This window comes from Hoplias malabaricus, chromosome 7 (assembly GCF_029633855.1).
Source record: "Hoplias malabaricus isolate fHopMal1 chromosome 7, fHopMal1.hap1, whole genome shotgun sequence".
In the NCBI taxonomy this organism is placed as follows: Eukaryota; Metazoa; Chordata; class Actinopteri; order Characiformes; family Erythrinidae; genus Hoplias; species Hoplias malabaricus.
The window spans coordinates 47,149,492-47,176,991 of record NC_089806.1 but is presented as its reverse complement, the minus strand read 5'-3'; the positions used below and the strand labels follow the sequence as shown (position 1 = coordinate 47,176,991).

At 45.3% G+C, this 27,500-nt stretch overlaps 3 protein-coding genes across 9 annotated transcripts in view; all 3 read left to right on the top strand.

Moving 5' to 3' along the window:
* fynb (FYN proto-oncogene, Src family tyrosine kinase b) overlaps positions 1 to 4,195 on the top strand; it is a 23,198-nt gene extending 19,003 nt beyond the window's left edge. For all 4 annotated transcript variants that reach the window (XM_066676266.1, XM_066676269.1, XM_066676267.1 and 1 more), the window contains 2 exons: positions 2,814 to 2,945; positions 3,084 to 4,195. In XM_066676266.1, coding sequence (XP_066532363.1) covers positions 2,814 to 2,945; positions 3,084 to 3,292 — 341 coding nt within the window. In that variant the 3' untranslated portion in view covers positions 3,293 to 4,195. The remainder of the gene's footprint in view (positions 1 to 2,813; positions 2,946 to 3,083) is intronic.
* Positions 4,196 to 6,891: 2,696 nt separating this feature from the next.
* LOC136702815 (galanin receptor 2a-like) lies at positions 6,892 to 10,305 on the top strand. The gene is made up of 4 exons (XM_066677951.1): positions 6,892 to 6,964; positions 8,195 to 8,583; positions 8,825 to 9,402; positions 9,489 to 10,305. The coding sequence occupies exons 1-4, from the start codon at positions 6,892 to 6,894 to the stop codon at positions 10,303 to 10,305; spliced, it is 1,857 nt and encodes a 618-aa protein (XP_066534048.1).
* A 477-nt stretch (positions 10,306 to 10,782) lies between these two features.
* traf3ip2a (TRAF3 interacting protein 2a) lies at positions 10,783 to 26,012 on the top strand. Of its 4 annotated transcripts, XM_066677173.1 has the most exons (12): positions 10,783 to 10,918; positions 11,046 to 11,091; positions 11,570 to 11,650; positions 12,321 to 12,602; positions 12,690 to 12,902; positions 13,119 to 13,212; positions 16,349 to 16,509; positions 19,538 to 19,626; positions 19,707 to 19,775; positions 23,451 to 23,555; positions 23,802 to 23,876; positions 23,970 to 26,012. In XM_066677173.1, exons 3-12 carry the CDS (start codon positions 11,635 to 11,637, stop codon positions 24,114 to 24,116), a joined length of 1,251 nt encoding a protein of 416 aa, XP_066533270.1. In that variant the 5' UTR covers positions 10,783 to 10,918; positions 11,046 to 11,091; positions 11,570 to 11,634; the 3' UTR covers positions 24,117 to 26,012. The 4 variants fall into 4 exon arrangements, with proteins under 4 accessions (XP_066533270.1, XP_066533271.1, XP_066533269.1 ...); XM_066677174.1 differs by lacking the exon at positions 11,046 to 11,091; XM_066677172.1 differs by lacking the exon at positions 11,046 to 11,091 and having other exon boundaries at positions 10,783 to 11,007.
* The last annotated feature ends 1,488 nt before the right edge of the window (positions 26,013 to 27,500 follow it).

Genomic DNA, 27,500 nt, shown 5'->3' with positions numbered 1-27,500 from the left:
CACATCTGGGCTAACACACCTGGGCTTAAGCATCTAGGCTAACACACCTGGGCTTAAGCATCTAGGATAACACATCTGGGCTAACACCTGGGCTTAAACATCTAGGCTAACACACCTGGGCTTAAGCATCTGGGCTAACACATCTAGGCTAATACATCTGGGCTAACACATTTGGGCTAACACATCTAGGCTAACACATCTAGGCTAACACACCTGGGCTTAAACATCTAGGCTAACACACCTGGGCTAACACATCTAGGCTTACACATCTGGGCTAACACACCTGGGCTTAAACATCTAGCCTAACACATCTGGTCTAACACACCTGGGCTTAAGCATCTAGGCTAACACATCTGGGTTAACACATCTGGGTTAACACACCTGGGCTTAAGCATCTGGGCTAACACATCTGGGCTAACACATATGGGCTAACACGCCTGGACTTAAACCTCTGTGCTAAGGCATCTGGACTAACACACAGCTAATACACCTGGGCTAACACACCTGGGCTATCACATCTAGGCTAACACACCTGGGCTTAAACATCTAGGCTAACACACCTGGGCTAACACATCTAGGCTAACACATCTGGGCTAACACACCTGGGCTTAAGCATCTAGGCTAACACACCTGGGCTTAAGCATCTAGGATAACACATCTAGGCTAACACACCTGGGCTTAAGCATCTAGGATAACACATCTGGGCTAACACATCTGGGCTAACACCTGGGCTTAAACATCTAGGCTAACACACCTGGGCTAACACACCTGGGCTTAAGCATCTGGGCTAACACATCTAGGCTAACACATCTAGGCTAACACATCTGGGCTAACACATTTGGGCTAACACATCTAGGCTATCACATCTAGGCTAACACACCTGGGCTTAAACATCTAGGCTAACACACCTGGGCTAACACATCTAGGCTTACACATCTGGGCTAACACACCTGGTCTTAAACATCTAGGCTAACACATCTGGTCTAACACACCTGGGCTTAAGCATCTGGGCTAACACATCTGGGTTAACACACCTGGGCTTAAGCATCTGGGCTAACACACCTGGGCTTAAGCATCTAGGCTAACACATCTGGGTTAACACACCTGGGCTTAAGCATCTGGGCTAACACTCCTGGGCTTAAGCATCTGGGCTAACACATCTAGGCTAACACATCTGGACTAACACATTTGGGCTAACACATCTAGGCTAACACATCTAGGCTAACACACCTGGGCTTAAACATCTAGGCTAACACACCTGGGCTAACACATCTAGGCTAACACATCTGGGCTAACACACCTGGGCTTAAGCATCTAGGCTAACACACCTGGGCTTAAGCATCTAGGATAACACATCTGGGCTAACACATTTGGGCTAACACATTTGGGCTAACACATCTAGGCTATCACATCTGGGCTAACACACCTGGGCTTAAACATCTAGGCTAACACACCTGGGCTTAAACATCTAGGCTAACACACCTGGGCTAACACATCTAGGCTAACACATCTGGGCTAACACACCTGGGCTTAAGCATCTAGGCTAACACACCTGGGCTTAAGCATCTAGGATAACACATCTGGGCTAACACATCTGGGCTAACACCTGGGCTTAAACATCTAGGCTAACACACCTGGGCTAACACACCTGGGCTTAAGCATCTGGGCTAACACATCTGGGCTAACACACCTGGGCTTAAGCATCTGGGCTAACATACCTGGGCTAACACACCTGGGCTTAAGCATCTGGGCTAACACATCTAGGCTAACACATCTAGGCTAACACATCTGGACTAACACATTTGGGCTAACACATCTAGGCTATCACATCTAGGCTAACACACCTGGGCTTAAACATCTAGGCTAACACACCTGGGCTAACACATCTGGGCTAACACACCTGGGCTTAAGCATCTAGGCTAACACACCTGGGCTTAAGCATCTAGGATAACACATCTGGGCTAACACCTGGGCTTAAACATCTAGGCTAACACACCTGGGCTTAAGCATCTGGGCTAACACATCTAGGCTAATACATCTGGGCTAACACATTTGGGCTAACACATCTAGGCTAACACATCTAGGCTAACACACCTGGGCTTAAACATCTAGGCTAACACACCTGGGCTAACACATCTAGGCTTACACATCTGGGCTAACACACCTGGGCTTAAACATCTAGGCTAACACATCTGGTCTAACACACCTGGGCTTAAGCATCTAGGCTAACACATCTGGGTTAACACATCTGGGTTAACACACCTGGGCTTAAGCATCTGGGCTAACACATCTGGGCTAACACATATGGGCTAACACGCCTGGACTTAAACCTCTGTGCTAAGGCATCTGGACTCACACACAGCTAATACACCTGGGCTAACACACCTGGGCTTAACCATCTGGGCTAACACACCTGTATTAACACACCTGTATTTACTCACCTGTTTTAACGCACCTGTATTAATGCACCTGTATTATCACATCTGTATTAATGCACCTGTATTAACACACCGGTATTAACACACCTGTATTAATGCACCTGTATTATCACATCTGTATTAACGCACCTGTATTAACGCACCTGTTTTATTGCACCTGTATTAACGCACCTGTATTATCACATCTGTATTAACGCACCTGTATTAACGCACCTGTTTTATTGCACCTGTATTAACGCACCTGTATTATCACATCTGTATTAACGCACCTGTTTTATTGCACCTGTATTAACGCACCTGTATTATTGCACCTGTATTAACGCACCTGTTTTATTCCACCTGTATTAACGCACTGGAACAACACTGCTGTCTCAGGTGCAAAGTTTCCGATAAAGTGGACGTCTCCGGAGGCAGCTCTCTACGGGAAGTTCACCATTAAATCTGATGTGTGGTCGTTCGGGATCCTGCTCATGGAACTGGTGACTAAGGGGCGGGTTCCGTATCCAGGTGAGGCTCCGCCCACACACCTTTTCCTGTAATCACTCAGTAAACACTAGAGGACAGTACACCTCCGCCACTGCTTTCAAACACGGCTCTCTCTCTCTCTCTCTGTCTGTGTGTGTGTGTGTGTGTGTGTCTGTGTAGGGATGAATAACCGGGAAGTTCTGGAGCAGGTGGACAGTGGGTACCGTATGCAGTGTCCGGTTGATTGTCCGATTTCTCTGTATGAGCTGATGGTTCTGTGCTGGAAAACGGATCCTGAAGATCGTCCTACATTCGAGTACATGCAGGCGTTCCTCGAGGACTACTTCACCGCCACAGAACCGCAGTACCAGCCTGGAGAGAACCTTTAACCTCACTGCCACAGAACCGCAGTACCAGCCTGGAGAGAACCTTTAACCTCACCGCCACAGAACCACAGAACTGCAGAACCAGCCTGGAGATAATTATTTGCCCCCTGTGTAGCGCCCTCTGTGGCTGCAGGATGGTTCTGTGGACCCTATCTAGCGCCCCCTCCTGGCCGGACACGTACACATTGGTCAGTGGGCTGTGGTTCTAAGCAGAGCCTGGTTCTCTGTAGTATGTGATGTTCTGGTTCTGCTGCTGTGGTCACGGCTCGTTTATTTCTTTTCTGTTGTTTGTCGTTCTTTGCTTTGAACTGAGATTCTCCACCAGACCGAGGCTCCACTGCAGCGAGCGCTTTGCTACGTTTTTAATTTCAGTTTAAAATATGATCAAATCTGTCTTTAGTTGTCATTCAAATCTTTGGGAACGTTTCTGAGAAAAAATCCAGCTCTGGAATTGTATCCATGGTTTTCCTGACTGTGTGGGGAGTCGGAGTCGGAATGTTTTTGCTCAGGTGTGAAAGTGGAACACCAGTCTGTCACCTTTAACCTCTGAACAGAAGTGTTTATGAAAGTGTTTATTATTTACTTCCTGTGTCGCCTGATTATTCTCCACAGAGCGGGTCTCCCTCGGCGGGAGCTCTGACTGCTCCTCTGCTGCCCTCTGGTTTCGTTCTGAACGTGTTAGTATTTTCATTCTTTAGAGTTTTGAAGAAAGCGTATTGTACGGAGTGTAACGTTAACACAGACGTGTTGTGTGTGAGGTTTTGATCTTTCTGATTTTCTAAAGTGAAAAGGTCCGAGTGCCTGACGGTCACTGTCTACGTCCAGGAGCCGGAACATTATTCCATTTATGGTTTTAACTCTTTCCTTTAACACATTTGTTTTTGTTTAGAAATAAAAGAGATTTCACTATTCTCCTCTTTTTCTCTTCTTTCTTTAAAATCTATCTTTATTTAAGTTCATTATTGCATCGCCCTGTTCTTCAGCGCTCAGGACCCCCACAGGACGCTGTCGCTGTCGGTGGAACGTTCTCAGTCCAGCAGCGACACTGAGGGCTGTAAACACTCCACTGTGTTGTGGGTAGTTCAGTGATAACAGGAGATTATACTGCACTCTCTGATCAGAGAAATCAATACCACATTTAACAACTCCCTCACAGAATCAACACAGAGCACCACCTCCTGAGGGACACAGAGAGAGAGAGAGGGGGGGGGGGGAGAGGGAGAGGAGAGAGAGACAGAGTGAGAGAGAATGTGTATGTGTGTGAGAGAGAGAGAGTGTGTGTATGTGTGTGTGAGTGGGAGAGACAGAGGCAGAGAGAGAGAGAGAGAGAGTGTGTGAGAGAGACAGAGAGAGAGGGAGAGGAGAGACAGAGAGAGAGAGAGAGTGTGTGTGTGAGAGAGACAGAGAGAGAGGGAGAGGAGAGAGAGAGAGAGAGATAGTGTGTGAGAGAGACAGAGAGAGGGAGTGTGTGTGTGAGAGAGAGAGAAAGAGAGAGACAGAGAGAGAGTGTGTATGTGTGTGACAGTGAGAGAGAGATAGAGAGTGTGTGTGTGTGTGTGTCTGTGAAAGAGAGAGAGAGAGAGATTTCTACAGTGAGTCCCTCCTGTCCTTTACTCCGTCCTGATCTTCACCTTCACGGTGAGTGCTGTGTTTACTCCTGTCTCAGACGGATCTGTCACTGTTTTAAACTCTTCTTTAATTGATTTTCTAATGATTATTGGTCATTTTTAAGCTGATTGATGTTCAGAGAAAGGATTCTGCACTAATGTATACATGTATATTCACCTGTACGTTTTGTGTCTCTCGGTCAAGTTTCATTTTAAACTCTACATTAGAGCTAAAATGTTTTGGCAAAAATAAAACAGCAGTGGAAGGAGCTTAGCTTCTGTCTGAGGTGTGTGTGAGTATTAGGAAAGTGTGAGGCCTGAGAACGGCGGCCACCGTTCACAGAGACGTTGTGTGAGAATCAGGGACACAGCCCTGGTCACAGGTTTATCTGTACCTATCCTATCACTAATTCTAACTAGTGAAGAGTGTGTAGGGTGTAGTGTCGTCACTAGTGTGAAAGGTTACACTAAAATCCACAGTGGGGGTTTGAGGACGGTGACAATGGACACTGCCCCCCATCCAGTGGGAAACAGAGATAAAACATTTTGTCTCTGTCCCAAATAGTGCCCTACTCCCTACATAGTGCACTTCAAAGAATATAAACTAACACTACTGCACACACACACACGGGGACGTGAAGCTTATACTTCAGTGCAGAATCTGTTATTTGTGACCTGCACTGTGCACTACGCAGGGTGGAGGGAGAGATTTGGGTCTCAGCCTCTGAACAAAGTGGCAGACAGCGGTGGAGATGCAGGTTGGTGTGGTGTGTGTCGTCATAGCAACAGTTTATCACTTCCTGTTGGTAAGAAACAGTGTAGCGTGTTAATATGGTGTGTGCTAACCTCTGAACTCACACTTTTAATGTCAGTACCAGAGGCGATTGCTCTAAGACTGTAGGAGAAGCTCAGCTTCCCCTAAAATGTCCAAAAATAAGTGATCAAATATATACTGTTGTGTGTACATGTCATTGAATAAATATACACTACAACGCGCTCAACTTTTGTTCAGAATCAGCTTCTTATCACTGGTAAAGATGCGGCTTTCCTCTCAATCATTCCCGCAGCTTCACAGTGCTTTAAACGGTGAGGACGCTGAGCGTCCACAGAGTTCAGTAGCGAAGCAGCGAAGTGCAGCGAAACGAGACGAGTCATTGGATAAATGCTGGGCATTGTCCCGCCCATCGGACGCTCAGCGTCTCTGGGGGTCTATGGGGCAGTGGGCTGGCCTCGGCTGGCCCGGACGCTCAGCTTCTGCATGATGATTGGATGATCTGTCTGAGGCTGAATCCCTTTTTGATTGACAGCGAAGTGAGCGAATCAGTGATCCTTTGGTGTAGAGATCCGTGGGAGCATTACATTTTCATTCTGTTCTGAGTTGAACCAGAGACTTTCTTAATCCTCTTAGCGGCATTTTCTTTGTTAAAAACGACCAGTGACAAAGCTTCTGTTTCTGGTGGGTTTTTTGTAGCTGCTTGTGTTTGGAGACTGACTCCTATCACTCTTTCTGACTTCTATCTCAGTTTCTGTCCAGCGGGTGCTGCTGAACCCCTCCACCGTCACAAAGCACTCACAGGCGGACACACTTCACATGGGCCAAAGCCGTTTAAGCCTAGCTCTGCTGGCCATTGAGAGGACACTAGTCAAGTCCCTGGAATAGACGCCTTGTTGGTACGACAGGGTACAGATCATTTTCTTAAAAAGGAACGGAGGGTAGAATTTACGTATAAATAAACCCACACATTTTATGATGTAGGCCGAAACTGAGCTTCCCCTCCTTGAAAGACCAGCCTCTGGTCAGTACATGGTAAATACTCTATAGTGTTAGAGTGTAGTACACAAGTGGGACACAGCCCAGGTGTTAACATCTGCCACAGGAGATATTAATGCTGATTTAAACCGCTCTGTGTGTGTGTGTGTAAAGAGCCCTGTAATTGTTTTATTGCAGCATTAGCACTGGACACTTTGTGTGTGTGTGTGTGTGTGTTGACACAGATGGATGGTGCGATCATCCTTGTCACACTCCAGAAGGTATATTACCCACTGCTGTGCATTCTGGGTATTCCAGGTAAGACTCATTTTGTTGTCCACATTTCAGCATTTAGGGTTCTCCTCTGAGTGTGTTGAGGTGATAGTGTTCTCCTCTGAGTGTGTTGAGGTGATAGTGTTCTCCTCTGAGTGTGTTGAGGTGATAGTGTTCTCCTCTGAGTGTGTTGAGGTGATAGTGGTCTCCTCTGAGTGTGTTGAGGTGATAGTGGTCTCCTCTGAGTGTGTTGAGGTGATAGTGTTCTCCTCTGAGTGTGTTGAGGTGATAGGGTTCTCCTCTGAGTGTGTTGAGGTGATAGTGTTCTCCTCTGAGTGTGTTGAGGTGATAGTGTTCTCCTCTGAGTGTGTTGAGGTGATAGTGGTCTCCTCTGAGTGTGTTGAGGTGATAGTGTTCTCCTCTGAGTGTGTTGAGGTGATACTGTTCTCCTCTGAGTGTGTTGAGGTGATAGTGTTCTCCTCTGAGTGTGTTGAGGTGATAGTGTTCTCCTCTGAGTGTGTTGAGGTGATAGTGTTCTCCTCTGAGTGTGTTGAGGTGATAGTGTTCTCCTCTGAGTGTGTTGAGGTGATAGTGTTAGGGTTCTCCTCTGAGTGTGTTGAGGTGATAGGGTTCTCCTCTGAGTGTGTTGAGGTGATAGTGTTCTCCTCTGAGTGTGTTGAGGTGATAGTGTTCTCCTCTGAGTGTGTTGAGGTGATAGTGTTCTCCTCTGAGTGTGTTGAGGTGATAGTGTTCTCCTATGAGTGTGTTGAGGTGATAGTGTTCTCCTCTGAGTGTGTTGAGGTGATAGTGTTCTCCTCTGAGTGTGTTGAGGTGATAGTGTTAGGGTTCTCCTCTGAGTGTGTTGAGGTGATAGGGTTCTCCTCTGAGTGTGTTGAGGTGATAGTGTTCTCCTCTGAGTGTGTTGAGGTGATAGTGTTCTCCTCTGAGTGTGTTGAGGTGATAGTGTTCTCCTATGAGTGTGTTGAGGTGATAGTGTTCTCCTCTGAGTGTGTTGAGGTGATAGTGTTCTCCTCTGAGTGTGTTGAGGTGATAGTGTTCTCCTCTGAGTGTGTTGAGGTGATAGTGTTCTCCTCTGAGTGTGTTGAGGTGATAGTGGTCTCCTCTGAGTGTGTTGAGGTGATAGTGTTCTCCTCTGAGTGTGTTGAGGTGATAGTGTTAGGGTTCTCCTCTGAGTGTGTTGAGGTGACCAATGATGTGCTCCACTGCAGCCATAGAACGTCTGACCCCAGTCTCACTGCTTCTCTCCATTTTCAGCGAATCTCTTCACCTTGTCAGTGCTGTGTCTGCGAGCCTGCGGCATGTCGTCCTCTGCCCGGGTTTACCTGAGTTCCCTGGCCCTGGTGGACACCTGTTACCTGGTGTGGGTGATCCTGCTGGACCTGAGCCTCACCTTCCTGCAGGACAGGCCCTTCTGGAACTCCCACCCCTGGTGTAATGTGTTGAACTTCTTGCAGTTCGGGACCTTCTACGGCTCGGCCTGGCTGGTGGTGGCCTTCACTGTGGAGAGATTCCTTGTCCTGAGAGCCTCGCTGAGTCGCCGGCGCCCCCTACAGACTGGCCATGCCCTGCTCACCTGCAGCGCCATCGTCCTGTTCTCACACTTGGCTTCTGTCCCCAACACCTGGATCAATGTTGTTGTCCAGGTGCATCAGCACAACATCACTACACTCTTTTACACAGTAATAAATACAGTCAAAATACTGTAAACCAACACTGTAAAAGTACTGTAGAAATATTGTAATATAAATTCTGTACTAAACAGCAAAAGTGTTTTTATTACGTTATTATTACTATTGATACTATGACGAATATATACGTATTATTATTATTATTATTACTGTTTGTGCAGTGGTAATTTTATTATGGCGGTACTTCCTGCTGCAGGTGAACGTGACGGTGGACGGGGGTGTGGTCAGTGTTCCCCGGTGTCGGTATCGCGAGGCTCTCTACTCCACGGTGGTGGTGTGGATCACGTCCTTTTTATCCAGTGGGGTTCCCATCCTGTTGGTGGTGGTGTTTAACTCTTTAATCGCCCACCAGCTCCTGTGTTCCCGCCGGCTGTTCACCGCAGAGGAGCGCAGAACCCTGCAGGGGTTCCGGGCGCGGGGTTCCATTCGCAGAACGCTGCTGCTGCTGGGAACGGTGTCCCTGGCCTTCGTGGTGCTGACGCTGCCGCGGTTCGTGACGTACTGCATCCTGCGAACCACCTACAACCACAACGACTTCGATCGCGACAACTACGGCCTGGTCATCAACACGGTGAGCGACGTGGCCAACATGCTGCACACCCTCAACTCCAGCACCAACTTCCTGCTCTACTGCGCCGTCAGCCGCCGCTTCCGCCAGGAGCTGCTCCTGCTGCTCGCCTGCCGGTCCAGAACGCCGGAACGCAGTTCCCTTCTCACTCACACCACCATGAAGGTGTTCTCCCTGTCTGAACACAAACGCCCAGCTGGGCCAGAGTCCGCCTTCGTCACACTCACCAAACTCACACTGCTCCTAAACTCCGCCCAGCAGGAACAGTCTCCGCCCACATGCCTGTCCACAGCTCCAGCCACAACCCCCTCTACTGCTCTGACCACAGCTCCACCCACAAGCCCTCCAACTGCCCTTACCACAACCCCACCCACAGCTCCACCTACAACCTCATCTACTGCCCTTACCACAGCTTCACCCACAAGCCCTCCCACAACCTCACCCACAGCTCCACCCACAACGCCATCTACAGCCCTTATCACAACCACACCCACAGCTCCACCCACAACCCCACCTACAGCTCCACCCACAACCCCGTCTACAGCTTCTCACACAACCACACCCACAGTTCCACCCACAACCACACCTACAGCTCCACCCACAACCCCATCTACAGCTCCACCCACAACAACACCTACAGCTCCACCCACAACCCCACCTACAGCTTCTCACATAACCCCACCCACAGCTCCACCCACAACCCCATCTACAGCTCCACCCACAACCCCATCTACAGCTCCACCCACAAACCCATCTACAGCTCCTCACACAACACCATCTACAGCTCTTACCACAACCACACCCACAGCTCCACCCACAACCCCATCTACAGTTCCACCCACAACCCCATCTACAGTTCCACCCACAACCCCATCTACAGCTTCTCACACAACCACACCTACAGCTCCACCCACAACCCCATCTACAGCTCCACCCACAACCCCATCTACAGCTCCACCCACAACCCCATCTACAGCTTCTCACACAACCACACCTACAGCTCCACCCAAAACCCCATCTACAGCTCCACCCACAAACCCATCTACAGCTCCTCACAAAACCACAAACATACTTTACACCGTACTGTAGTTCTCCTCCAAGTGTGTTGAGCTGTGAGGTCACTGCTATTGAATGTGATGTAACAGAATGTGGGAGGAGACTATGATATATATCTAATGTATTAAATCATGTCTATAGTGATATATGACTGCAGTAATAAAGGAGAAGGAGATATTTTAACTGTATTTGATTTTGTAACAATTAAAAAAATAAACAGATTATAATTGAAGAGGGAAGGTGTGTGTGTGTGTGTGCGTGTGTGTGTGTGTGTGTGCGCGTGCGCGCGCGCGTGTGTGTGTGCGTGCGTGTGTGTGTGCGTGCGTGTGTGTGTGTGTGTGTGTGTGTGTGTGCGTGCGTGCGTGTGTGTGTGTGTGTGTGTGTGTGCGTGTGTGTGTGTGTGTGCGCGTGCGCGCGTGGGTGTGCGTGCGTGCGCGCGCGTGTGTGTGTGTGTGTGCGCGTGTGTGTGCGTGTGTGTGCGCGTGCGTGTGTGTGTGTGTGTGTGTGTGTGTGTGTGTGTGTGTGTGTGAGAGAGAGAGAGAGAGAGAGAGAGAGATATGCAGGTACATGTGTGAGCTCATTTGCATATTACAGCGCTCTGAGTTCCAGAAACGGAGGAAGAAGGAAGTTGTAGGTCTCACCTGCGCAGGTAACGCACAACAACAGGTGAGAGGAAGAACACCTCGGAGAACGGTTATTTAACACTTTACCAACACGTTTCAAACCTTTACTTCAGTGTCTGCGGCTCCAGGAGGGTCAGTAAAGTGTGTGTGTGTGTGTGTGTGTGTTACAGCAGTCCAGTGTCCGCGGGTGAACAGCTCTAATCTGTGGGATTCTGGGTTTGTTTTTAATTCAAACATTTCCTTTTAATTCCTTTACCGTGAACAAAGCGACGACTTCTTGCTGAAAGTGTGTTTTTGAGCTTTAGAGTTCAGCTCTGGAATAGAACCTGAATCCAGGCGAAAGAGCTAGCGTTAGCATTAGCTTTAAACCCTTTTACTAAAGGTCATTTTCACCTTTCATGTAGCGTTTATAAAGATAGTTTAGAGAATTATTAACGTGGAATAAACGTCTGCTCGTTTTATTTAGCGAAGTAAATCTTCTCTGTGGAAAATGAATTCACTCAGAGTTTAGAATAAAAACATCCCAGATGTAAACTGTAGATTTATTGGGTTTTGTATTGGTTTGTTTCTTTTTCTCACTGTGGGGACGCTTCTGAATAAAGCTACAGAAGAACGCTGTTGTTGTTCTCACTGTGGGCTGCAGATGTACAGGATGCAGTGGTGTGACTGTTGTTCTTTGTTTGTTTACCCTCAGGAAGGTGCTTTAATGTGTTCCCTGTGAAAGAGAGGTGTGTCGTTTTATCGTCAGTGATTCGAGCCATGGCCTCATTTCAAGGTAAAGATGGAGCTCCGGTTACAAACACCTCCAGGAAGATCTCATGCAGAACCACAGTAGACCAGTAAACAATTAGCCGTTGATTCAACGTTGAAATAACGTAATGACTGCCGTCTAATCAACGTTCACTTAAGGTTGAAAATGAAAGTTGAAAAGACGTCCAAACACAGACATTGAAAAGACGACTATTAGACGTATTTTAGACGTCCATCGACGTTATTAATTGGTCCCGAAATAAATTACTCGTATAAAACGCGTTTTGGACGTCCACTGACGTTATCGATTGGTCACCACTTAACTAACTTATTAAGATGGATTTTGGACGTCCATTGACGTTTAAAACATGTCCTTGACGGACAGACTTCTTTTAGACCTATTTTGAACGTCCAGGACGTCCCTTGTTTACTGGAGAGCCTCCTAGAACATGTAGGAATGTACAGAATCAGCAGTTAGTCTAGTGTTCTCCTCCAAATGGCACAGAACCAACCGTTAGGGTTCTCCTGCAAGCGTGTAGAGTTGGTGACACTGATGTTGTAGTCACATATTTTCAGAGGAGAGAGAACCTTAAAACTGCTTCTTTCAGGGTTCTTTAGTCACGGTGCTGAATCCATAAAGAGTTAATAGATGTATCTCTTCCTCTTTGTTGTTTTCTTCCCTTTACCTCTGAAAGGGCTGTGTTCCCACCAGAGCATGCCGGTGGAGATGGACGAGTCAATGACCTCGTCGTGTCTGGACCTGGCGTGGCCTGAGTGTGAGCGGTGTTCTCACACTGACGACGCTAACGCCTCCGCGAGAGACATGGCGAAGGTTTACTCTCAAGGCCCCTCGATGCGTCCAGGGCTGGGGTCTGAAACCTTGGATTCCATTTATCCTTTGGTCACGCCCCCCCCCATCTCCCTGCCCAGTCTCTCCGGCACGGAAGACTATATACGGCACCCGCAGCGTCCGCAAAGTGAGTACACACACTGTCGGCGATATGCTATCGTTAATCAAAAGTAGTGTTGTATTACCACTTTAATGAGACACGCCTGTGTTCCAGGGTTGGATGTTCACAGAGTGTCCGAGCGCCCCCTGGTGGATGATCTGTGTGAGGGTTTCTCCGCTCTGTTTCCTCCAGAACAGAGGAATACTCCGAGCATGGAGGAACAGCAGAGCCTGGAGCTTCCTTGTTCTCTTCGCTCCGTTGTCAGAGAAATCCCAGTCCAGTTTCCAGGGAATCCGAGGCAGTGCCGGCTGCCCACCAACCCCCACAGTGAGTGATAACACCCGCGTCACACGACCTGTTGTAAACCTGTTTTAATCGTTCCCGCCCGTGTGGGAGACCCTCTCTATGGAGCAGAACATAAATCAGAGGAACTATAAACATCAGTTCTGTTGTTGATGATAAAACAGAACAAACGCTTCTTTAAATTTGATTGAGAATTATTCAATGACTGAATTATCTTTTTATTTTTAATTTGTCGTTCAGAGGTCATGTGCCCCGTATATTGTCCGTGTCAAAACCCAGTAAATCCAGCCTGGAACAAGCAGCATTTTCCACTGCCACACGCACCTGAGTACAGGTAAAACAGACCCTCTCTCTCTCTCTCTCACACACACACACACACACACACTGCCACACGCACCTGAGTACAGGTAAAACAGACCCTCTCTCTCTCTCTCTCTCACACACACACACACACACACTGCCACACGCACCTGAGTACAGGTAAAACAGACCCTCTCTCTCTCTCTCTCTCACACACACACACACACACACACTGCCACACGCACCTGAGTACAGGTAAAACAGACCCTCTCTCTCTCTCTCTCACACACACACACACACACACACTGCCACACGCACCTGAGTACAGGTAAAACAGACCCTCTCTCTCTCTCTCTCTCACACACACACACACACACACACTGCCACACGCACCTGAGTACAGGTAAAACAGACCCTCTCTCTCTCTCTCTCTCACACACACACACACACACACACTGCCACACGCACCTGAGTACAGGTAAAACAGACCCTCTCTCTCTCTCTCTCTCACACACACACACACACACACTGCCACACGCACCTGAGTACAGGTAAAACAGACCCTCTCTCTCTCTCTCTCTCACACACACACACACACACACACTGCCACACGCACCTGAGTACAGGTAAAACAGACCCTCTCTCTCTCTCTCTCACACACACACACACACACACACTGCCACACGCACCTGAGTACAGGTAAAACAGACCCTCTCTCTCTCTCTCTCACACACACACACACACACACACTGCCACACGCACCTGAGTACAGGTAAAACAGACCCTCTCTCTCTCTCTCTCTCACACACACACACACACACACACTGCCACACGCACCTGAGTACAGGTAAAACAGACCCTCTCTCTCTCTCTCTCTCACACACACACACACACACACACTGCCACACGCACCTGAGTACAGGTAAAACAGACCCTCTCTCTCTCTCTCTCACACACACACACACACACACACTGCCACACGCACCTGAGTACAGGTAAAACAGACCCTCTCTCTCTCTCTCTCTCACACACACACACACACACACACTGCCACACGCACCTGAGTACAGGTAAAACAGACCCTCTCTCTCTCTCTCTCTCTCACACACACACACACACACACACTGCCACACGCACCTGAGTACAGGTAAAACAGACCCTCTCTCTCTCTCTCTCACACACACACACACACACACACTGCCACACGCACCTGAGTACAGGTAAAACAGACCCTCTCTCTCTCTCTCTCACACACACACACTGCCACACGCACCTGAGTACAGGTAAAACAGACCCTCTCTCTCTCTCTCTCACACACACACACACACACACACACTGCCACACGCACCTGAGTACAGGTAAAACAGACCCTCTCTCTCTCTCTCTCACACACACACACACACTGCCACACGCACCTGAGTACAGGTAAAACAGACCCTCTCTCTCTCTCTCTCACACACACACACTGCCACACGCACCTGAGTACAGGTAAAACAGACCCTCTCTCTCTCTCTCTCACACACACACACACACACACACTGCCACACGCACCTGAGTACAGGTAAAACAGACCCTCTCTCTCTCTCTCTCACACACACACACACACACACACTGCCACACGCACCTGAGTACAGGTAAAACAGACCCTCTCTCTCTCTCTCTCACACACACACACACACACACACACTGCCACACGCACCTGAGTACAGGTAAAACAGACCCTCTCTCTCTCTCTCTCACACACACACACACACTGCCACACGCACCTGAGTACAGGTAAAACAGACCCTCTCTCTCTCTCTCTCACACACACACACACACTGCCACACGCACCTGAGTACAGGTAAAACAGACCCTCTCTCTCTCTCTCTCACACACACACACACACACACACTGCCACACGCACCTGAGTACAGGTAAAACAGACCCTCTCTCTCTCTCTCTCACACACACACACACACACACACTGCCACACGCACCTGAGTACAGGTAAAACAGACCCTCTCTCTCTCTCTCTCTCACACACACACACACACACACACTGCCACACGCACCTGAGTACAGGTAAAACAGACCCTCTCTCTCTCTCTCTCTCACACACACACACACACACACACACTGCCACACGCACCTGAGTACAGGTAAAACAGACCCTCTCTCTCTCTCTCTCTCACACACACACACACACACACACTGCCACACGCACCTGAGTACAGGTAAAACAGACCCTCTCTCTCTCACACACACACACACACACACACTGCCACACGCACCTGAGTACAGGTAAAACAGACCCTCTCTCTCTCTCTCTCACACACACACACACACTGCCACACGCACCTGAGTACAGGTAAAACAGACCCTCTCTCTCTCTCTCTCACACACACACACACACTGCCACACGCACCTGAGTACAGGTAAAACAGACCCTCTCTCTCTCTCTCTCACACACACACACTGCCACACGCACCTGAGTACAGGTAAAACAGACCCTCTCTCTCTCTCTCTCACACACACACACTGCCACACGCACCTGAGTACAGGTAAAACAGACCCTCTCTCTCTCTCTCTCTCACACACACACACACACACACACACTGCCACACGCACCTGAGTACAGGTAAAACAGACCCTCTCTCTCTCTCTCTCTCACACACACACACACACACACACACTGCCACACGCACCTGAGTACAGGTAAAACAGACCCTCTCTCTCTCTCTCTCTCACACACACACACACACACACACTGCCACACGCACCTGAGTACAGGTAAAACAGACCCTCTCTCTCTCTCTCTCACACACACACACACACACACACTGCCACACGCACCTGAGTACAGGTAAAACAGACCCTCTCTCTCTCTCTCTCACACACACACACACACACACACTGCCACACGCACCTGAGTACAGGTAAAACAGACCCTCTCTCTCTCTCTCTCTCACACACACACACACACACACACACACTGCCACACGCACCTGAGTACAGGTAAAACAGACCCTCTCTCTCTCTCTCTCTCACACACACACACACACACACACACTGCCACACGCACCTGAGTACAGGTAAAACAGACCCTCTCTCTCTCTCTCTCACACACACACACACACACACACTGACACACATAGCTGAGTGTGGCTTGGTTGTTTTCTCTGTTACAGACCGTCTCCTCCGAGGCCACCAGTTGCCATGACGAAGCCACAGGTCACGACCCCAGGCAGAGAGGAGATGTCAGAGGTGTACGTACCTCTCTCTAGGCCAATCGCAGGCCACACCCCTTTGCAGGAAGTGAGGCGCACCATCAGTCTCCCTGACGACTGCCGTGAGTGACACTCCCAGTATGACGTAGTGTAGAACAGCCCCGCAGCTAACAGTCTATTGATGGTTGATTATTGATTATTGATTGTTGATCATTAGCGCTGCTTCGCCGCTGCGTGGAGATGTAAAAATTAGAGCTTCGCCGATGACCGTAACTGTCACGTTTTCAGTCTCTTATCACCAATTCTGCGCCGATCGCATTTACACTTGTCCACCACATGAGGGCGCTGTGGTGGAGGTGGAACTGGAACCGAGAAATTAAGTTCTGAAAAGGAGAGGACTGTTGTTAATGTCGAGAGATTTAGAAACAGGTTTTTAAACAGAATATTTCTGTATTGTTTACTTTGTATTTACGCTATTTATTGGGCTTCTTCTCAGTCTCACTTTCAGTTTGAAAACCTTCGTACGTCTGAATTGGCCGTTTAGACAGGAGGGAGGGATCTAGTCAGCCATTGGCTGCTGGAGATAAGCCCCACCCACTGAGCACCTTCTTGCTCTTGGTGTTAAATGTGTCACTAGGCGTGGCTGAGGTTATCTTCATTATTGATTTCCCCACATCCACATTAAATGTCCGTTTAGGAGTCACGCATATGCTTCTTGTTCTCAATTTTATTATCCATTTACAAGACTTGTTTATTTTAAAAACATCTTATTTGAATAAATTGAATAATGCAAAGTTAAAGTAAGCCGTGGAGGAACATGGGGAACCTAGTGCACTTTTTTCTTTTGGAAAATTTAAAATGTTTCTGTTTATTTTCATTTGGAGGTTTGTGAAATAAAGACGTTTTCAAAAAACTTTAGAAAAAAGAACATCTAAATTGTCCAGATATACTTCTGATGTTTTTGATGTTTTAGATGTTATATATGTTTTAGATGTTTTAGGTGTTATAGATGTTTTAGATGTTTTAGGTGTTATATATATTTTAGATGTTTTAGATGTTTTTGATGTTTTAGGTGTTATAGATGTTTTAGGTGTTATAGATGTTTTAGATATTATATATATTTTTTAGATGTTATAGATGTTTTATATGTTATATATGTTATAGATGTCTTAGGAGTTATAGATGTTTAAGGTGTTATTTATATTGTAGTTGTTATATATTTTATATATGTTTTAGGTGTTATAGATGTTTTAGGTGTTATAGATGTTTTAGGTGTTATAGATGTTATAGAGTTTTAGATGTTATAGAGTTTTAGATGTTATAGATGTTTTAGATGTTTTAGATGTTATAGATGTTTTAGATGTTATAGATGTTTTAGATGTTATAGATTTTTTAGGTTATTTAGATGTTTTAGATTATTTAGATGTTTTAGATGTTTTATATGTTTTAGATGTTTTAGGTGTTATATATGTTTTAGATGTTTTTGGTGTTATAGATGTTTTAGATGTTTTTGATGTTTTTGATGTTTTAGATGTTATAGATGTTATAGATGTTTTATATGTTATATATGTTATAGATGTCTTAGGAGTTATAGATGTTTAAGGTGTTATTTATATTGTAGTTGTTATATATTTTATATATGTTTTAGGTGTTATAGATGTTTTAGGTGTTATAGATGTTTTAGGTGTTATAGATGTTATAGAGTTTTAGATGTTATAGAGTTTTAGATGTTATAGATGTTTTAGATGTTTTAGATGTTATAGATGTTTTAGATGTTATAGATGTTTTAGATGTTATAGATTTTTTAGGTTATTTAGATGTTTTAGATTATTTAGATGTTTTAGATGTTTTATATGTTTTAGATGTTTTAGGTGTTATATATGTTTTAGATGTTTTTGGTGTTATAGATGTTTTAGATGTTTTTGATGTTTTTGATGTTTTAGATGTTATAGATGTTATAGATGTTTTAGATGTTTTAGATGTTATAGATGTTTTAGATGTTTTAGATGTTATAGATGTTTTAGATGTTTTTGATGTTATATATGTTTTAGATGTTTTAGATTATTTAGATGTTTTAGATGTTTTAGGTGTTATATATGTTTTAGATGTTTTTGATGTTTTAGATGTTTTAGGTGTTATAGATGTTTTAGATATTATATATATTTTTTAGATGTTATAGATGTTTTATATGTTATATATGTTATAGATGTCTTAGGAGTTATAGATGTTTAAGGTGTTATTTATATTGTAGTTGTTATATATTTTATATATGTTTTAGGTGTTATAGATGTTTTAGGTGTTATAGATGTTTTAGGTGTTATAGATGTTATAGAGTTTTAGATGTTATAGAGTTTTAGATGTTATAGAGTTTTAGATGTTATAGATGTTTTAGATGTTATAGATGTTTTAGATGTTATAGATGTTTTAGATGTTATAGATGTTTTAGATTATTTAGATGTTATAGATGTTATAGATGTTTTAGATTATTTAGATGTTTTTGATGTTTTTGATGTTTTAGGTGTTATAGATGTTTTAGATATTATATATATTTTTTAGATGTTATATATGTTATATATGTTATAGATGTTTAAGGTGTTATTTATATTGTAGTTATATATTTTATATATGTTTTAGGTGTTATAGATGTTATATATGTTGTAGATGTTATAGGGTTTTAGATGTTTTATATGTTTTAGATGTTTTATATGTTTTAGATGTTTTATATGTTTTAGATGTTATAGATGTTTTAGATGTTTTAGGTGTTGTAGATGTTTTAGGTGTTGTAGATGTTTTAGATGTTGTAGATGTTACGTTATAGATGTTTTAGATGTTATATCTGTTATATGTTTTAGATGTTATAGATGTTTTAGGTGTTATAGATATTTTAGATGTTATATATGTTATGTTTTAGATGTTTTTGATGTTTTAGATGTTATATATGTTATGTTTTAGATGTTATAGATTAGTTGCTGCAGCCCTCGTGTGAGGATGATATATTTATGTTGTAGTTAATTAAACAAAATTAATAACGTGATATTACTGTGCACGGTTGTGTCTAATAGGGCTCTATATTTTATCACAGTGTGTTGTCTTTGTGCTCCATTGTGTGTGCACTGGTTTATTGTGTATTATGTACATTCTCTTTTCCAGGAACTGTTTTTATCACCTACTCCGTGGACACGGCGAAGGAGATCCTTCCGTTTGTGAAGTTTCTGATTCACCATGGTTTCAGGCCTGCGGTGAGTGTGTGGCTCTGTCGCTGAGTGCTGTCTGTGTGTGAGGAATCTATAAAAGCTGCTGTTGTTCCTCTCTCCTGCAGATTGATATCTTTGAAAACGCAGTGCAGCAGATGGACGTGAACAAATGGATGGACGGCTACCTGAAAGATGTAAGAGTTACACATTAACCTTGGTCTCACAGAGACACAGCCACAACCCCTTATATGGAGATCCAGCCACACCCACACCTCATATTGACAACTAGTCACTCCAACAACTCCCTTTATGGAGGTACAGACACACCCACTACTCCTTATAGGGAGTACAGACACACCCACTACTCCTTATAGGGAGTACAGACACACCCACTACTCCTTATAGGGAGTACAGACACACCCACTACTCCTTACAGGGAGTACAGACACACCCACTACTCCTTACAGGGAGTACAGACACACCCACTACTCCTTATAGGGGGTACAGACACACCCACTACTCCTTATATGGGTACAGACACACCCACTACTCCTTATAGGGAGTACAGACACACCCACTACTCCTTATATGGGTACAGACACACCCACTACTCCTTATAGGGAGTACAGACACACCCACTACTCCTTATAGGGAGTACAGACACACCCACTACTCCTTACAGGGGGTACAGACACACCCACTACTCCTTATAGGGAGTACAGACACCCACACTACTCCTTATAGGGGGTACAGACACACCCACTACTCCTTATATGGGTACAGACACACCCACTACTCCTTATATGGGTACAGACACACCCACTACTCCTTATATGGGTACAGACACACCCACTACTCCTTATAGGGAGTACAGACACTCCTAAAACTCCATATATGGAGTACAGACACACCCACTACTCCTTATAGGGGGTACAGACACACCCACTACTCCTTACAGGGAGTACAGATACACCCACTACTCCTTACAGGGAGTACAGATACACCCACTACTCCTTACAGGGAGTACAGATACACCCACTACTCCTTACAGGGAGTACAGACACACCCACTACTCCTTATAGGGGGTACAGACACACCCACTACTCCTTATATGGGTACAGACACACCCACTACTCCTTATAGGGGGTACAGACACACCCACTACTCCTTATATGGGTACAGACACACCCACTACTCCTTACAGGGAGTACAGACACACCCACTACTCCTTACAGGGGGTACAGACACACCCACTACTCCTTACAGGGAGTACAGACACACCCACTACTCCTTATAGGGAGTACAGACACACCCACTACTCCTTATAGGGGGTACAGACACACCCACTACTCCTTATATGGGTACAGACACACCCACTACTCCTTATATGGGTACAGACACACCCACTACTCCTTATATGGGTACAGACACACCCACTACTCCTTATATGGGTACAGACACACCCACTACTCCTTATAGGGAGTACAGACACTCCTACAACTCCATATATGGAGTACAGACACACCCACTACTCCTTACAGGGAGTACAGACACACCCACTACTCCTTATAGGGGGTACAGACACACCCACTACTCCTTATATGGGTACAGACACACCCACTACTCCTTATAGGGAGTACAGACACACCCACTACTCCTTATATGGGTACAGACACACCCACTACTCCTTATAGGGAGTACAGACACACCCACTACTCCTTATAGGGAGTACAGACACACCCACTACTCCTTACAGGGGGTACAGACACACCCACTACTCCTTATAGGGAGTACAGACACCCACACTACTCCTTATAGGGGGTACAGACACACCCACTACTCCTTATATGGGTACAGACACACCCACTACTCCTTATATGGGTACAGACACACCCACTACTCCTTATATGGGTACAGACACACCCACTACTCCTTATAGGGAGTACAGACACTCCTAAAACTCCATATATGGAGTACAGACACACCCACTACTCCTTATAGGGGGTACAGACACACCCACTACTCCTTACAGGGAGTACAGATACACCCACTACTCCTTACAGGGAGTACAGATACACCCACTACTCCTTACAGGGAGTACAGACACACCCACTACTCCTTATAGGGGGTACAGACACACCCACTACTCCTTATAGGGGGTACAGACACACCCACTACTCCTTATAGGGGGTACAGACACACCCACTACTCCTTATATGGGTACAGACACACCCACTACTCCTTATATGGGTACAGACACACCCACTACTCCTTACAGGGAGTACAGACACACCCACTACTCCTTACAGGGGGTACAGACACACCCACTACTCCTTACAGGGAGTACAGACACACCCACTACTCCTTATAGGGAGTACAGACACACCCACTACTCCTTATAGGGGGTACAGACACACCCACTACTCCTTATATGGGTACAGACACACCCACTACTCCTTATATGGGTACAGACACACCCACTACTCCTTATATGGGTACAGACACACCCACTACTCCTTATATGGGTACAGACACACCCACTACTCCTTATAGGGAGTACAGACACTCCTACAACTCCATATATGGAGTACAGACGCACCCACTAATCCTTATAGGGAGTACAGACGCACCCACTAATCCTTATAGGGAGTACAGACGCACCCACTAATCCTTATAGGGAGTACAGACGCACCCACTAATCCTTATAGGGAGTACAGACGCACCCACTACTCCTTATAGGGAGTACAGACGCACCCACTACTCCTTATAGGGAGTACAGACACTCCTACAACTCCTTATAGGGAGTACAGACACACCCACTACTCCTTATAGGGAGTACAGACACTCCTACAACTCCTTATAGGGAGTACAGACACACCCACTACTCCTTATAGGGAGTACAGACACCCACACTACTCCTTATAGGGAGTACAGACACACCCACTACTCCTTATAGGGAGTACAGACACTCCTACAACTCCTTATATGGAGGTACAGATAAACCCACTACTCATTATATGGGTACAGACACACTCACTACTCCTTATATGGAGGTTCAGACACACCCACTACTCCTTATATGGAGGTACAGACACCCACACTACTCCTTATATGGAGGTACAGACACACCCCACTACTCCTTATATGGAGGTTCAGACACACCCACTACTCCTTATATGGAGTACAGACACACCAACTACTCCTTATATGGGGTACAGACACACCCACTACTCCTTATATGGAGGTACAGACACACCCACTACTCCTTATATGGGTACAGGCACACCCACTACTCCTTATATGGAGTACAGGCACACCCACTACTCCTTATATGGAGTACAGGCACACCCACTACTCCTTATATGGAGTACAGGCACACCCACTACTCCTTATATGGAGTACAGGCACACCCACTACTCCTTATATGGAGTACAGGCACACCCACTACTCCTTATATGGAGTACAGGCACACCCACTACTCCTTATATGGAGTACAGGCACACCCACTACTCCTTATATGGAGTACAGGCACACCCACTACTCCTTATATGGAGTACAGGCACACCCACTACTCCTTATATGGGTACAGGCACACCCACTACTCCTTATATGGAGTACAGGCACACCCACTACTCCTTATATGGAGTACAGACACACCCACTACTCCTTATATGGAGTACAGACACACCCACTACTCCTTATAGGGAGTACAGACACACCCACTACTCCTTATAGGGAGTACAGACACACCCACTACTCCTTATAGGGAGTACAGACACACCCACTACTCCTTATATGGACATGTTGTAGAGTAGTGGAGGAGGAGTTGTTTCTCTCAGTGATAATATTTTATGATGATTTTATTGCAGAAGTCAGTGCTGATTATTATGGTCATCAGCCCCAGGTACAAGATCGATGTGGAGGGAGATGGGTCGGACCAGCATGGACTACACACCAAATACATATACACACAGGTGTAAACACACACACACACACCAAATCTAAACAGCAGTGTGCTGGTGTGTTGGCGTCCCTCTGAGCCCCTGGTTGGGTTGATGTGAACATGTTCGGCAGAGGGTCTTGGAGTTGATTTCAGGGCAGTTCACTGTGGTCAAGGAGTCCATTTTAATGCTGTGGTTCTGACCCACAGGGCCCAGTCCAAAGGGTGCAGGGTTCTGTGCTTCGTTTCACAGATTATTTACAGACGTGTTTAATTTCAGATGCAGAACGAGTTCATTCAGCAGCGCTGCCTCAACTTCAGACTCGTCCCTGTGCTCTTCCCCAATGCCAATCAGGTGAGAGAGTACTGACCAGTCCACCAATCAGGTGCGAGAGTAATGACCAGCCACCATTTACCTCCCACTCCTTCTCTCTCTTTCTCTCTGTAGAGCCATGTCCCGATGTGGTTACAGAGTACCCGTTTGTTCCATTGGCCTCAAGATGCTCAGGATCTGTTGCTACGGTTACTGCGGGAGGAGAAATTCATTCCCCCACCACTCGGCAAGGAGCTGACCCTCACCATCAGACCACTGTAAACACCACTGTAAACACTCTGGAAATATACATAAACACACCTGTAAACACTACAGAAATATAAACATCACTGTAAACACTACGGAAATATACAGAAACACTGTTGTAAACACTATTGTAAACACTACAGAAATATACAGAAACACCGCTGTAAACACTAGAAAAATATACATAAACGTAGCTGTAAACACTACAGAAATACCACTGTAAAAACTACAGAAATATACAGAAACACAACTGTAAACACCACTGTAAACACTACAGAAATATACATAAACACAACTGTAAACACCACTGTAAACACTACAAAAATATACAGAAACACAACTGTAAACACCACTGTAAAAACTACAGAAATATACATAAACACAACTGTAAACACCACTGTAAACACTACAAAAATATACAGAAACACAACTGTAAACACCACTGTAAACACTACAGAAATATACATAAACACAACTGTAAACACCACTGTAAACACTACAAAAATATACAGAAACACCACTGTTAACACCACTGTAAAAACTACAGAAATATACAGAAACACCACTGTTAACACCGCTGTAAAGACTACAAAAATATACATAAACATAGCTGTAAACAATACAGAAATACCACTGTAAAAACTACAGAAATATACAGAAACACCGCTGTAAACACCACTGTAAACACTATGGAAACATACAGAAACTCAACTGTAAACACTACAGAAATATACAGAAACAGCTGTAAATACCACTGTAAACAATATAGAAATGTACAGAAACACAACTGTAGACACCACTGTAAACACTACAGAAACATACAGAAACACCGCTGTAAATACCACTGTAAACCCTACAGAAATATACAGAAACACCACTGTTAACATCACTGTAAACACTACAGAAATATACAGAAACACCACTGTTAACACCACTGTAAACACTACAGAAATCTACAGAAACACAGTTGTAAACACCACTGTAAACCCTACAGAAATATACAGAAACACCACTGTTAACATCACTGTAAACACTACAGAAATATACAGAAACACCACTGTTAACACCACTGTAAACACTACAGAAATCTACAGAAACACAACTGAAAACACTATGAAAATATACAGAAACAGAAAAGGTGAAGGAAAAGGGCACATTGTGAACAGTAAATATAAAGAGATGTGGACACTGAGAACTCTGGGGCTCCTGGCTGTTCTGTCCTATGTCTGTGGAGGACAGAGTGGTAAACAGGAGCTGGACGCTGGGGCAATTGCTGGATGCCGAGCTGAGGGTCAGATAAACTCCGGACGGTGAACTCTCTGAACCCACGTTTTCCTGCTCTCCCAAAGAACCAGTCAGAGTCAGAAGTGTTTACATCAGCGACACAAAGCGTTGAGGAGCACCATGGGGCAGAAGACCTCTTTATTAAGAACACTTTATCAGTCATCTTCATGCTTCTTCGAGCTGTTATAACTGGACTGAGCTTCTGGAGAAACACTGTAAATACAGCGCACTCTCTTAATGATTCTTAAACATTATATTACATAAACACTCAGCACTTTATCTTTGAATAACCTAGTATCGACACTGCATTAACATCTTATAAACACTGTAGACGTGTGATAGTTGGTGTGTAAAATGTCTGGTTGTTGTAATTCTCCTGAAGGCCACAAGTTAGCAGCATGTACCCGTCTATTTCCGCTACGGTATTTCAGCAGCACTCTGACTGCTTTTGTTTCTCTTTGATGAAAGAAAAGGGTTTTTAATCAGAGTGTTACACATAGATTAATGACAGTGAGACAATGGAGACGCATGGATTCTCTGGGAGACGGATTTGAGAGTGTACGGATTAATGTCTGAATTTTCTGACTCTTCATGTGTCTCTCAAGATCTCATATCATTAAATGGCAGTAACTCTGTGTGTGTGTGTGTGTGTGTATGTGATTTATAACAGGTTTGTGCTGTGTCCGGTGTGATTTAAAGCCTTGTAGAAAACTCTGTCAAACACACATTGATCAAACTGCAGAACAAGAAGGAGGAGGAGTGGCTTAAACTGAGTGTGTGAGCAAGTAAAGTAAATGATTGATGAGGGTAAACTGGGCTGGAGCTGATAAGGAAGGGTGTGTTTATGTTTGACGAAGCCCAGCTCTACAGCACTTTCCCAGGCCTTAAAGAGACAGTCCAAAGCCTTTAGCCTTTAGCTTACCGTGCGACTCGACCTTATGCTATCGCACTTTGCTTGTCCAAAGCGTCAGGTTCACCTACTCTTGCAGGTGCTGGGTTCGTATCCCGTCCCAGGTTACCTTTTCAGATTGAGCCCGGCCGACCAGCGCTAGTCTTCTCACACTGCCCCCTAGGCCTAGCTCCATAGACAGGTACCAGGGCCCCTCTGCAAACTAAGTCTGAGTCCATCCCAAGAGTTTCCACTCTCTGAATCACTGGCCAAGAGTTGAACTCGACTCCTACACTGTGTCTGAAATGGCTCCCTACTCTCTGTTCCTTACATTACTCACTATAAAGTGCACTATTATAGGGAACTGAAGTCAGGAGGTTAGTGAGTAATTTCTGGCACAACCTTGTGGGTTTTCAAACAGCGCAGTGCATTATGGGTATCCACTAGTGTACATGGGTTGTAAATTATTTTTGTAGTGCATTGTGGGATTGTTTGAGTGCACTGAAAATTCTCCCTTATATTTTAGGAAACTGCTACAAAAACCCCAAAAGAGTGCACTATAAAGTGAATTGGAAACACAGTTTCAGACAGGGGGCTAGACGCTCAAAGAATCGGTTCTTGGGAGTCGACTCCTAATGGGTAAATATGTTTAGACTTTATTCCGCCTGCTCTCACTGTGCAGAGAGACGACGGTCAGCAGGACTGATTTGAACACTCCATTTTAGCCCTTTATCTCCTCACGCGTCTAAAGTAAATCACTCTTTGTTCCCCGTAATTCAGCGACATAGCGGCAGAAACTGCGCTGTCTTTTTTGTGTCTTCTTTTGTGCTTATTGTTAGGTGTTTGTGTCGCTCTTAGTTTCTCTACTGCAGAATTAGGAATAAAATAATAATAAATAATAAAAGCAACGTGTACAATGAGCTTTGGCGCCCCCCTTAGGAATAGCTCTTTCCTGTTGATTGTCCACCCAACACTGAAATTTAAGTTTCGTCCCTGCCCTCTTGCAGCACAACACCCCGATCCCAGATCCTAAAAATTAAAATAAAATTGTATTCTGTATAAAACTGCTACGTTTTAAAGAACGTTAAACGGAAATAAATCACAAAAAAACCCGCAAAGGACTGTCCAATCACGGCTAAAGATTCAAATGAGCCCTCTAAGCTCCAACCAGAGCCCGTGCATGCAAATAAGATGCAAATTAACTGCTCGGTGCTAAGTGTGGGCGG

Excerpts from the sequence above, each read along its gene's own strand:
- LOC136702815 (XM_066677951.1), top strand. The coding sequence starts at position 6,892 with ATGGATGGTGCGATCATCCTTGTCACACTCCAGAAGGTATATTACCCA. Across the intron at positions 8,584-8,824 it reads GGATCAATGTTGTTGTCCAG|GTGAACGTGACGGTGGACGG; the intron begins GTGCATCAGCAC and ends TTCCTGCTGCAG. Across the intron at positions 9,403-9,488 it reads AAACGCCCAGCTGGGCCAGA|CTCCAGCCACAACCCCCTCT; the intron begins GTCCGCCTTCGT and ends GCCTGTCCACAG.
- traf3ip2a (XM_066677174.1), top strand. Across the intron at positions 16,510-19,537 it reads CAGTCTCCCTGACGACTGCC|GAACTGTTTTTATCACCTAC; the intron begins GTGAGTGACACT and ends TCTCTTTTCCAG. Across the intron at positions 23,556-23,801 it reads CCAAATACATATACACACAG|ATGCAGAACGAGTTCATTCA; the intron begins GTGTAAACACAC and ends GTTTAATTTCAG.